Below are 13,376 nucleotides of genomic sequence, written 5' to 3' on the forward strand. Positions count from 1 at the left end.
GCAGACCCCTCCAAATGAAAGACAAAGGCTGTTGCAACAGTCTTTTAAAAGTATTCTGCTTGTAAGACACGTTGTTAATGTAAGGATTACAGAAAGCCTGAAAGTAAAAGGATGCAAGAAGATAATCTATGCCAACACTATACCAAAGAAAGCTTAAATAGCTATTCTAATATCAGGTAGACTTTAAAACAAAAGCATTGTTAGAAACAGACATGTGAAAACTCCAAAGATTAATTCACAAGAGAGATGAAGCAATTTCAAATACATATGCACCTAGTATAATAGCTTCAAAATATATAAAATAAAAATGGAAATGAGGAAAATAAACCCTCAAATCATAGTGGGAAATTTTAACATACCTCCCTTGGTAACTGATAGAATAAGCCCACAAAGAATCAGTAAGAATATAAAAGATTTGAACAATACAAGTAATAAAATGGACCTAATTGACATAAACTGCACATAATAGCTACAGAATCGATAGTTTTTAAAGCCTTAAGTTTCCAAACTTAATCATATGCAGGGCCTAACAGCAACTCCCAAGAAATTTTAAACAATTGAAATTATACAATATGGTCTTTAACGATAAAGTTGTGAGGATTCAATAATAAAAAGTTAACTAGAAAATTCCCACACATTGGGATTCATATTTGGTTTTCAAAAGTTTTTCTATGATGTATCCAAGTGTGATTTTATTATGTTTATCCTACTTGATGTTCAAAACCATAGACTTGCTGAGTTTCTTCGGTTGTGGAAAATCCTAAGCCATTATTCAACTACTACCTCTCAGAACTTTTTTTCTCTTGCTTACACTGCTCCAGCCACATGTGCTGTTTTCTTGAAAAGAGGATCAGTACTGCCTCAAGACCCCTGCACTTGTTATTCTCTAGCTTGGTATCTCCTTTTCTCCCTGATATCCAAATGGTCTACTCCTTTACCTGCCTCAGATTTCTAAATGTCACCTCAGTGAAGCTTCTCCTAACCATCCTATTTAAAACTACAAACTCTTTCCACCTCAGTATTCAAACTTCCTTCACTTTCTCTCTATCACATTAATCACTCTCACTTGCGACTCCCCATCCCCAGAATGTAAGTAAGCCCTATAAGGGCAGAAATGTTTTTGTTCACTGTTCTAACTCAATAACTAGAACAGTGTCTGGCATAACAGCATGTGCTAAAGAACTAATGATTAAATAGCGTTTCCTTTCCTCCTCATTCTTCCATGTAACTTCATCTGCAAAGCCTTCCCTGGTGACCCAATTATCACATCATTTCCATGAGAACATTTTTTATTTCTAACACAAAGGTAGGTAGCCTTGAATCTACCGCTCTATGGATATGTACCCATAACAGAAGTGCATACAAAGAACTTTGAGAACACAGAGGTCCAACACCACGTGATACTGAATGCCACAATAAAATGGCATTCCTTTTAGTCAAGGTACCAGCTGTTATCAAAACGCAAACTTTTGGAAGGATCAGCTTATTCTGATATACAGTCCAGAACATCACAAACGGCAGGTCTTAATACAGAAATCTGGAGGAGAGACTTGTGGCTTAAGTGAGTGGGTACCTGGATAAAAGAAGTGGTTGGTCTGAGGGTATGAAAGGCAACTAAATTCACATACTTAAAGAAAGAAATTAGTTATTTATCCTGTTTTTTTTTTTCTCTCTTTTTAAAAATAAGTTGGCTATTCAATTTCCATCAGAAGATATTCTCCTGGTAACAGCTTCTCCTGTTGTTAAAGCAGTTACAAATTTCAGGCAGATAAGAACCTTCGTATTAACTTTCTTAGTATTAATTTGAAAAAGTTGTAATAACTTGCATAGCAGTTAGAGTAACTAGTGTTGTTGTTTTTTTTTACTTTTGTTAACTGACTAGAAATTGTGTATATTTATGGTTAAAAAAAGAAATAGGTTTAGAAAATAATTAGAAAAGAAAAACATAAACAAGATAGTAAAAAAATTAAATTGTGAGTCCTTTATAAGAAGCTAACGTGTAAATAGTAAGATCATTAAACTAGAGGCCATAAGTAAAATTGTCACCAAGAATGCTCTTTTAATTGTTCCACCATAATTAAATGTCAAATATAGAGTGAAGTTCATCTTATATTCAGTGGCCTCTGTTGCCATGATAGAAGAAAAAAATAGTAACCAGAGTTAAAACGCTCACAAATTTTATCTGATAAGTAAATGGGAAAAGCCTTAAAAATATAACTTTGTCTTGCATGGTTTTTTTTTTTTTTTTTTTGGCAATTTCTTACGATTTGTATATACTGTTGAAAAAAAATCTGCCGTTGTTTAAGTATATGTTATCCCACAGTCATGCTAAATTCTGTTTTAAGTCTAATGCATTATCTACAGATTACTTCTATATAATTTGGAAACATAAACATGCAATCTGTGATTAAAAAAATAAAGGAATTAGAGGAGAAACACAAGCCCTTTTTGATCTTCATTTCATAATCTTGGCTACTAGATAATTTTTCTTCCCATCCATGACAGCAGAGGTGTACCTCACATTTAAACACATAACACTGGTTCAGTAGGACAGCAGGGATTCTTTAAGGGGGAGGTGGGCTGTATCTAAAACCTCCAAAAAGGCCCAGTAATTTGACAGAGCCTCAGATGATTTTCATTACTCCTCCACATTCCTTGTCAGATTCACTTCACTATGTAACTGTTTAACAGGCAACACTCTGGTCACCCTTTAGATACACAGAACACAAACTAATGTATTTACAAAAAGTAGCTACAAAAACTGTTATCTCCATAATTTGGGAAAATAATGGGGACAAACTTCAGTATCTAAGACTCAGCTGTTTCAAGCAAACATGTTTGGATGTGCTGGAAAGAGGTAAGAACTCAAGTTAGAAAGACAAGCAGAGAGCAAATCACATAGCCATATTAACTCATGATAATATTGAATGTCTGTTATATGCAAGGTCCTATTCTAGGAGTCTGAAATAAAGCAAATAGGAGGAAGAAAAATCCCTTCACTTGTGGGGGCTTGCCGTCTACCAGAAAGCAGACAATGAACAAAAATATGACTACACAATATGGTGCCAAAAGTAATGAAGAAAATAAAGCATGAAAATGGGACAGTGAAGTCAAGGAGTGGCAAATTTAAATAGGGTAGTCAAGCATGGTATTGATAACATTAAGATCGAGTTCAGATCCCTCAACCATCCAACTGCACACACACAAAAAGGTAGTTATCAATGAGATGAGTATTATTAATATCCTTTTTAAAAAGATCATGCTAAGTGAGACAAAAGCTTAAGAAAAACACTCTCAGATACTACCACAGGTTTATTTTTTACCAAGTTGCAGTCTCCCCCACTGATTGACTGTTAAATTTGTCAAGACATTGCTTTGGTAGGTTTTGCCTAATTCAAATTTCTAAACAGTTCTGCACATATTGAAAATACACCTCACTGAAGATGAAACTATCTTCTATTTCCAGTGGCTGTCCAAACCTCGGAATCTCAGAGTAAACGAGATGTTTACTAATTAGCACCTTAGATGTCTTAGCCTATCCCCCTTCAGCTCCTAAATTTTTGATGAACACTGTCATTACTTTTACATTCCAACTACTTCCTAGTATCACTGCAAGTAAACAATTCCATGGTTCTCTGAGCCTGAGTTCCATAAAATTTCATTTCTAAAGATAAAGCATCAATCACAAACATCAAAAAAATCTAAAAACTTAACCTTAAAACTTAAACCTTCCAATTAAAAAATGCACACCACTCAAAAATGCTAATAAAATTAAGGTTATTAAAATTCTTTCTGTATACTATAATCAGTAGAGCTTAACTGAAATAACTGGAAATTACTCCTTTCCCCCCATGCACTATAACTCCAACAATTGAAGTTAAAGCCCAAACTAGTACAAATATTCATACAAATATATTCATCCCTTTGTTTACCAACCTTTTCCCAGTCATGAAACAGGGAAGTAACATTTTGCTAGAGTATTGCAAACCGTGCAGGAAGCTACTCTTGGTGGAAACAACTGTCTCAGGGATGCAGTTAACTCTTGGAAGTTTGTGAAGTCCTGTTCATTTACTGTTTTAATGATTATCCCAAAAGGATTTTTTTTAAGAGTCCTTTTAACACGTTTACTTACATTTATACAAGTGAGTTATAATAGACACAAAAGCTAACTGGAAATGCTTGTTTACATTTTCATTGTAACCACTTACTTGTCAAGGGAAGGCATAATGAATATTGAAAGTCAAGCCTAAAGCTACAATGTTAAATCATGAGCTCAAAAAAGGTCATTTGCAATTTAAGTGCTCTCCTATAAAGCATTGAAAAAGTTAATACAAGTACTAGTCTTAAGCAGGCACACAAGTCTAAGCCACATTTATTTGCACATTTATAGTAATGGGCAACAGATACTTCAATTTCATACAAATTTATAAAACAACAAAGTTAATAATCACTTGGTACACTTGTGTGTTATCTTGCTTACATATTCAAGTCTAGATGAACTTCCTTCATTTTGTAAACTTTCATACAATACTTCCTTAAACAAAAATTCTTGAAAACACATATTGGCATGTTTCAGTTAGAGCCAACACAAAAGTTAAGACAAGACCACAAACTCAAAAATCAAGTTTAGAAGATTATTTTTCTACCTCCCTCCCCTAGAAAGTGATTATTTTAACAGATGTATATGCTGTATCACACAAGTAACCACGAAGACAAAAGAATGATGCTCCCATACTCAGGAAGAAAATGTCAACCAAATCATACTGTTTCAAGTTATCTACCAAATATATGGTTTCAATATGAGAAACAAGAAAAAATGCTTAGATTACAATAACAAGGGAGATTAGAAAACAGTAAACAATATTAAAGAGAACTGTTCCCCTTCCAAGCTCAAAGATCTGGGTCTGACAACTCAAAATAATCGTCTAAGGCAAATAAAAGTGAGGAAACCTTCAAAAACATTCTAATGATGTTCAGTATCTAGTGATAAAAGATGAAAATGATATCAAGAAGATATTTATTATACAAGTGTCAACAAGGACATCCCAAAAATAAATGCACATTTATTTCTACAAAAGCAATGTATGATACAGAAATAAAAGGGAACAGACTTAAAGATTTACTTATTAAAATATACAGATTCTTACTGAAGAGTTTAGGATATTTAAAAAAGATGACAAGGGATGTTAATCTTTTTTTATTATTATTATTTTTACATATTTTGGAACCTCACATAATTTTGATAAATAACTTACAAAATTATGCAAAAAGTACAAGAATGTCTGGTAAACAAACAGTCTGTATTTTCCAAAAAGATTTTTTACAACATGCAATTCTTAAGGCAGCATCCTCCTTACAAGGAAAGGTAATCCTTTTACTCATCAAGAAATCTTCTGCTGCAAAGAATAGGCTAAGGAAGCCTGGCTTCTTCCATTAACGCCTTTTGTCTTTCCTGTCTGATTTTCGGTCTCTTTCACTTCTTGAAGATCTTTTGCCTGATCGACTACTCTCTGATATAGACCTCTTTCTGTCAGACCGTGAATTCTTATCCTTTGATCCTTTTGTATCTCTACTACTCCCACCTTTTGAAGATTTGTGACTTCTTTCTAGTCCTGAAGGATCCCTTCGCTTCCGATCCATGCTCCTTCTGTGCTTTCTATCTCTATTATGTCCCCGGCCCCTACTCCGACTTCTACTCTCACTGCTACTAGAAGTGCTGCTGCTACTATCTCTGCTGCTGCTGCCACTTGTACTAGAGCTGCTACTGGAACTACTTCGACTGCTACTACTGCCACTGCTGGAACTGCTTCCACTGCTGCTACTGGTTGAACTGCTACTAGAACTACTACTGCTACTGCTTCGACTTCTACTCTTGCTTGTTTTATTTCTAGCTCGACCTCTACTTCTGCTTCTAGTTTTGGTTTTGGTTTTGCTGTCTGCATGTACTGTCAAGAATGGCTCTACTGGCACCTCAGAGAGTTTTACAGTCTCTACAGGAAACTCCTTCCTTTCAGGTAGTAAATGCTCCTGAATAACCTGAGGTGGTGGCTGTAAAACAGCTAATGGCAAAGTTTCAGGCTGAGAGAGAGTTGGGGGCTGTAGTATTGGTTGGGGCTGAGACTGAGATTGGGGCTGGGGCTGAGACAGGGGCTGAGGCTGAGCCACAGGCTCAGGAAGGGGCTCAGATTCTCTTTCTTCAGACTCCTTTTCCATTTCTAGAACACTAACATTCTCTTTCCCAGGAGAAAGAGATTTACACTCTTTATCTGGCTCAACTTCAAATTCCATCTCTGGCTCCAATTCTTTGCTAGTTTCGTTTTCTGAAGGATCTACACTTTCAACTTGATTAATTTCCATTACTTCCTGCTCAGCAATTACAGTTTTTACATTCTCAACCATCTCTAGCACATCCATAACTTCTTCTGGCTGACTATCCTGCTGCTTCTCACTTTCCCTTACCTCAGTTTCTTCCTCCATCTTAACTTCTAATTCCTGTTTTTGTTCTTCCTCCTCTTGTTCTTTTTCTGCATCACTATGAACTATACCTACTTCCTTTTCCTCTTCCTCTCCTGGTTCCTCTATTTCTACATCATTGTGCTGATTACCTGTCTCCTCCAACTCTTCCTCTCGCTGAGCCACCTTACCCTCTTCTTGTTCCGCCTTCTGTTCTTCATTACGCACCACCTGATGCTCTTTTTCCTTCATTGATTGTCTTCTAGGCCTAGCCTCCATTTTATTTATTTGTTCAGCAAATTCAATGCGTCTACCTTCAAATAAAGGCCTAGCCTCCATTTTATTTATTTGTTCAGCAAATTCAATGCGTCTACCTTCAAATAAAGCTAAAGAATAAAAATTTACATGTGTAAAATTTACAAACTATGATTTAAAAAATTCCAAGTCACAATTTTATATTTGGTCACAAACTGTCATTAAGCTTCATCTAAATGTCTTTTTGTAAAGAGATGACAAAAGATTGATTATAGTAAAGTAAGCTGACATAAAAATGACAAAAACAAAGATTCACTGGAAACCTATAAACTAAGCAATTACCAACTGGCAAAACTAAGCCACATTATCTAACTGATTGAAAAACAAGTCATTCTTTTGCATCTTAACTTTATGCTAAACGAAAAATAACAAAACTTCTTAACAAGAGAACCAGTTTTACGGCATCGTACCATGCACTGATTTTTCTGATCCCAAGCAGAGACAAATCATCTAATCACCATCTTAGCAGTGTATATAGTTCTTCCATGTGTGCTCCCTCTATGAATTATAAATGTCACTTTTGTCTTGCTGCATTAGCATTTTTATTTGGCTACTAAGAGCAGCAAGCAAAAAGAAATAACCTTACACAAATGCTTAAGAAAAACATACGTGTAAGCCCCACCTACAAAATAAATTTCAGGTTAAACTCCATCATAAAACAAATATTCCTGCACTCCAAACTCATTAGCATCTCAAAATATCTTAAAAAAAAATCAACTATTGAATCACAATTATTTTAGAAAACAAACAAATGTGTATATGTGAATGTGTTACCTTACCCATCAAGAAAATGAACCTCTTCATGTACTTACCATTCATTTTTCTCTGAGACTCTTCTATTAGTTTTTGGGTAGCTGGACACATTCTTCCAGGAATATAAAACAAATGGGGCTTTGTCTTAGTTCTTATATATTTAATTATCTTGGCATTATGCTCATTCCATTCTTCTTGCTAAAGAAAAGTTAAAAGGTCAGTGCTTTTGTAAACACAAAGGATTACCAATCTTAGAATTCCAAAACACTACTCACCAGCTGCGCAAGCTCAACCTTCTGTTCCAAAAGCCGCAGTTCTGTCTGTTTAGCACGCCTTTCTTCGAACAGTTCTCTCCTCTCATTTTCAACCTGCTTTCTCTCTTCTTCTGCCTGAACTTCAAGTTTTTGCTCAATTTCCTGGCGCCTCTTTTGCTAAAAATAAGTAATATGCTTTAATACTCGTTTTATAACAGATAAAAAATAATCAAATTATCTGCTTTGAATTCTGCTCAATTATAATAAAAACTTAGTACACATTCTGATTATGTGAAATATCACAGTTTTATAAGTAAAGTTACCTACATGTTTCACATTTTCAATTCAGGACACCAACTAATTCAAACTTAGCATTCAGGAGTGGCTGCAATTTATCTTTCAGGAAATGAGGACTAAGTGTTTTTCACATAAACATATAAATGTCAAGGCCATTAGCCATAATATCAAGAACCATTCTATTATAATATAATTTTAAGTAAGATTCTTTCATGAAAGCTAACCTAAAAAAGATGGGCACTGTCTTTAGAAGTCATCTTCAGAGTTATTTCTGCCCCCCCCAATCAAAGAATTTGACAGAAGTTCTAACGAAGTAACTAACTAACCAGTCATACTTTCTGCCTTTTTCAGAAAACTAGCAACTTCTTCAAACATTAAAATGCATTTAAACCCTTCTGTATGTGGGATCCGAACCCTCGGCGGGAGCGCCACTGGCTCCCAAGCGGCGCACTGCAGCAGTGCGCCACTGGGCCGGCCTAAACCCTTTATATTCTTAGTTTGTAAGAATCTGTAATAAAAACTTACTAATCTCTTGTAACTGGATTGTCATCTCCCTTTCTACTATAGGTCTCTCCCAGAAGCAATAATTTAGGGTTCAACTCCATAGACATAATTTTGCAGCTTTAACGAAATGAAAATTTCTAGAAAAGTGACAGTCAAACTGTGGAGGGCAGGAAATGTTTATACCTTTTGTTTCTAGAGTGCTAAGTATTGCCTTTGAGTGTATAAAAAAATCTTTTTTTTTTTTTTTTTTTTTTCCATGTCCGGCAACGGGATCGCAACCCTCGGTGCTGCACCTGCACCTCGTCCAGCCAGTGAGCGGGAACCGGTCTGTATGTGGGATCCGAACCCTCGGCGGGAGCGCCACCGCGCTCCCAAGCGGCGCACTGTAGCAGTGCGCCACCAGGCCGGCCCTAAATAAATCTTAAAAATTAGCATCACAGAACTAATTGCAAGATCGTAAGTTCACTTCTCTTGTTTGAGAGAAAGCACTCTGAGGATTAAAGAAATAAAGGGACTTGTCCAAGACCAAACAATGAGACTGGTATAAAGTTTAGACCAATGAGCTAACCGGCCACCCCTATGTGGGATCCGAACCCGGAGCCTTGGTGTTATCAGCACCGTACTCTACCGAGTGAGCCATGGGCCGGCCCTTAAACTCTTTTTAAAAACATTAATCCGGGCCAGCCCGGTGGCGCACTGCTATAGTGCGCCGCTTGGGAGTATGGCGGCGCTCCCGCCGAGGGTTCGGATCTCACATACAGACCGGCCGCTCACTGGCTGAGCGAGGTGCGGTGCGCAACACCGAGGGTTGCAATCCCGTTGCTGGTCCCGGTCCGGTACAGGCGCGACACTGAGGGTTGCGATCCGTTGCCGGTCACGAAAAAAGACAAAAAGAAAAAAAAAACAAAAAACATTAATCCACTACTTTGATAACTTAAATAAATGAAGCAGGGGTGGCCTGCCGCTCACTTGGGAGAGTGTGGTGCTGATAACACCAAGGCCACGGGTTCGGATCCCATATAGGGATGGACGGTTAGCTCATTGGGTGAGCATGGTGCTGACAATACCAAGTCAAGGGTTAAGATCCCCTTACCGGTCATCTTTTGGAAAAAAAAATAAGTAAATAATAATAAATAAATAAATGAAGCAAAACAAAAATTACACAAATACCCTTTCGGTAGCGACAGTGGATTCTTGTTTAAATTTTTGAAGGGTGCCCATCAACAAGCCAAATATTCGTCGGTTTCTAAAGAACAGAAAAAGAAAATTCAATTTCAGAAAGATCTACTTCATTTAAACCCACCATTTTCCAAGAGATACCACAGGCACTTGAACAATCCCTTAATTTTTTTAAAAACTGCATTATTTGACAAGAGTTTCCCCCCGAAAGGTTACTAAAGATACCTTTGCTTTCCCTTTTCATCCATATTTTGATCCTGGATAAGGTCTCTACGTGTGCGCTCTTTGGAGGTAGCTACAACTGAAGACTGCAATGCTGGCTGCAGGAGAAAAGAAAATCTCAGTTATTCAGTTATTTAACTAGCATATGGGTGCATGCTTTTAAATGTAGTTAAGGTGAAAAGTACTACATTAATCCTCTAACAAGTTCTTTTAATCTCAATACCTTTTTAACATCATCATCTTCTGGATCACTTTCTTGGCGTGATTCTCTTCTCGTCCGACGCTCCCCGCCCAGCCTGTCAAAGGGAAAATAATTTAAACGACCATTGCAGAATTTGATGTAAGTGCACACTAAGGGCAAATGCCTACTTTTTCTAGGACTCATTTCCAGAAGCCTCAGTTTATTAGTCTCAATCCCACTTTACTCTTTCCTCAGGCCGTGAAAGGATAAGATGTGTCAACTAATGCCTGAACCAAACTTCGATTTCCTATAATATCTAAATATTCCTCAGGCTGGTTAAGTATTTTAAATATAACACAGAAAAAGTGGTACAAATTGACAATTTTCCTTAAGTTATTCTTTTAATGACCTTTACTTTGAGAAAATTTGGATTATCGTAAGTGAAAAACTGAGTTTTGAGGGAAACTGGCTGTCTAACTCAGTCAAATACCAAGGAAACTCAGGGAAGTGGTATACTACTCAATTCTAATACAACCTAATTCAACAATATTTATTAAATATTTGTGTGCTATCTCAGAAAATAGAGCATACAAGGATACCTTCAGGAATCTTTTTATACATACCTACTGGCTGCCCCTTCAAGGTCTCTCTGTTTGGCTGGGGGTCCTCCTCCACTATCTGAGAATCCACGCCTGCAATTAAAAACGCCCAACGTAAGGCATTTGAAATATCAGATAAATATTTATTTGACAAGAGAATTTAGTTGAATTTAAAAAAATTTTTCCAATTAAAGTAACCTTTGGGCCGGCCTGTGGCTCACTCGGGAGAGTGCGGTGCTGATAACACCAAGGCCACGGGTTTGGATCCCATATAGGGATGGCCGGTTGCTCACTGGGTGGGCGTGGTGCTGACTTGAATTTAAAAAAATTTTTCCAATTAAAGTAACCTTTGGGCCGGCCTGTGGCTCACTCGGGAGAGTGCGGTGCTGATAACACCAAGGCCACGGGTTTGGATCCCATATAGGGATGGCCGGTTTGCTCACTGGCTGAGCGTGGTGCTGACAACACCAAGTCAAGGGTTAAGATCCCCTTACCAGTCATCTTTAAAAAAAAATACATAAATAAAGTAACCTTAAATGGACATTCACTCTAAAATGCCTTTTATAGCTTTTTTTAAACTACAAGAATAAATTAAATTTACACAAAACTAGTACCATTGGCTCTATCACAAATTTTGTTCAAACCAATACGTTAATTTAGCATAAAAGTACCTATAGTTCCAGCATGAGTTAAGGCTTAAGGAATTCTTACCTCAGCAATAAACTACCACGTCCTCTACCTCCACCAGGACCAGAAAGGGCCAGCAATCTGGCTTGGATGGGCCTATGAGAGATTTTAAAATCAGCAAAAATCTTATGTAAACACACCTAATGGCACCAAATATTTCCACAGATGTGGTACATTATAAAGAAAAAATAAGAAAAGTTCTAAATAAAAAAAAAAAACCCCAGTTTAAAATCCACATGCTTGACACTGGACCGGAAATAACTATTTCACGTAACTTGTTTTTCCAAGACCAATACCACAGAAATTGTATTTATTTCAATGCCATTACACATTAACAATCCTGGATCAGGTCCCCATCCCGCCATCCCAGAGGAAGCTGCATGTGGGCTAGAGCCTGGGGGCGAGGCAGCCCACCGCGTCCCAGGAGGCTCTCCAGGCCAGTCCCCCAGGCCGGGCGGCCGCCCCAAAGGAAAGGGGCTTTGTGCGGCAGTTACGGGCCTGCAGGGCCGAGGGCGCGAAGCGGCAGCCCGGCCCCTCTCAAAGGCCAAGAAGCCATCCCGGCGCCCCAGGCCTCGCTCTCCCACCTCAAGCACCGGAGCCCAGCGCCCTACGGCGGGGACCTGGAATCTCTCCGCCTCACGGAGGACTGGGTTCTACCGCCACCCGGGAACAGGCCTCGATGTTCCAGCCTTCTCAGGACCGGCCGCCCTCGCCACCTCCAATTCACCCCGCCGTGAGGGCTGCCTCTCCGACTTTCGGTAGCGACAGTGGATTCTTGTTTAAATTTTTGAAGGGTGCCCATCAACAAGCCAAATATTCGTCGGTTTCTTTGCTTTCCCTTTTCATCCATATTTTGATCCTGGATAAGGTCTCTACGTGTGCGCTCTTTGGAGGTAGCTACAACTGAAGACTGCAATGCTGGCTTTTTAACATCATCATCTTCTGGATCACTTTCTTGGCGTGATTCTCTTCTCGTCCGACGCTCCCCGCCCAGCCTACTGGCTGCCCCTTCAAGGTCTCTCTGTTTGGCTGGGGGTCCTCCTCCACTATCTGAGAATCCACGCCTCAGCAATAAACTACCACGTCCTCTACCTCCACCAGGACCAGAAAGGGCCAGCAATCTGGCTTGGATGGGCCTCACGTCATTCGGATCCCGCCCGGTGAGCTTGCGAATATTCTCATCCACATTCTTTAGGCTCTCTTTGGCCTTTTCTAGCTGCTCCTGCAAAGTTCTCACTGCGACCGCCATCTTCTCCCCGCAGCAGGCTTCGAGACTGCTCTACAGGCCTTTATTGTAAGTTTCTAATGGATCAGTCTTTCACGTTAGTCTGATACAATGTCAACAGTATTTTTATTAATTTCGATAGGCGTTGTTTGTCGGCCTCAATCACTCAGCGACCGGAAGGGGGAGAAGCTGCCGGCCTTTGTGACTCTGGGCCAATGAAAAGTCGGGCAGGCAGTCGCCTCCCTCTCCAATTAGCTGCGGATGGCTCGGCTCGGCTCGGCTTCTAACGCAGAGCCGGGGCGGGTTTGAGCGTCCCTGGGTCCTCGGGGACGTGGGCTCGGGCACCCACAGTTCTGGGAAGGAGAGCGCGGAGTTTTCCAGTTCGTTTAACCTGTGATGGGACGTGCCTTATATCGTGTTGAGCACCTAATTACATCAGGGTGGGACGGAGGCGAGTCTACGTTCCCTCCTTCCACTCACCTCAGTCCATGATTCAATTACGAAAGGGCGCGGCCATTCTGTTGGTGCGCATGCCCAGAGTGAGACTAGGCGCATGCTTCCCTCAATTAGGTTAATCTCAAGTGAGGAGAGTGAAGCGAAGGAGGAAGAATATGAAAAGTCATTAATCTTAACAGCTAACAGTTGTTAGGGGCTGGTCTTGTTCTGGAGGCTGTGTTAAACGCTTACATCCTCCCCCCCCCCCCCCA

General features: G+C 39.2%; 1 protein-coding gene across 2 annotated transcripts; it reads right to left on the reverse strand.

Moving 5' to 3' along the window:
- Positions 1–4,341: 4,341 nt before the first annotated feature.
- Positions 4,342–12,711, reverse strand: LOC103606410 (pinin). Of its 2 annotated transcripts, XM_008591010.1 has the most exons (9): positions 11,469–11,538; positions 10,782–10,850; positions 10,201–10,273; positions 9,981–10,075; positions 9,747–9,822; positions 7,797–7,952; positions 7,581–7,719; positions 6,787–6,839; positions 4,342–6,726 (listed from the first exon to the last, which is right to left on the reverse strand). In XM_008591010.1, the coding sequence occupies exons 4-9, from the start codon at positions 10,001–10,003 to the stop codon at positions 5,434–5,436; spliced, it is 1,740 nt and encodes a 579-aa protein (XP_008589232.1). In that variant the 5' UTR covers positions 10,004–10,075; positions 10,201–10,273; positions 10,782–10,850; positions 11,469–11,538; the 3' UTR covers positions 4,342–5,433. The 2 variants fall into 2 exon arrangements, with proteins under 2 accessions (XP_008589232.1, XP_008589233.1); XM_008591011.1 differs by lacking the exons at positions 9,747–9,822; positions 9,981–10,075; positions 10,201–10,273; positions 10,782–10,850; positions 11,469–11,538 and adding exons at positions 9,152–9,153; positions 12,198–12,711 and having other exon boundaries at positions 4,342–6,767; positions 6,828–6,839.
- Positions 12,712–13,376: the final 665 nt, after the last annotated feature.

Source organism: Galeopterus variegatus, unplaced genomic scaffold (assembly GCF_000696425.1).
Source record: "Galeopterus variegatus unplaced genomic scaffold, G_variegatus-3.0.2 Scaffold6561, whole genome shotgun sequence".
Lineage (NCBI taxonomy): Eukaryota > Metazoa > Chordata > Mammalia > Dermoptera > Cynocephalidae > Galeopterus > Galeopterus variegatus.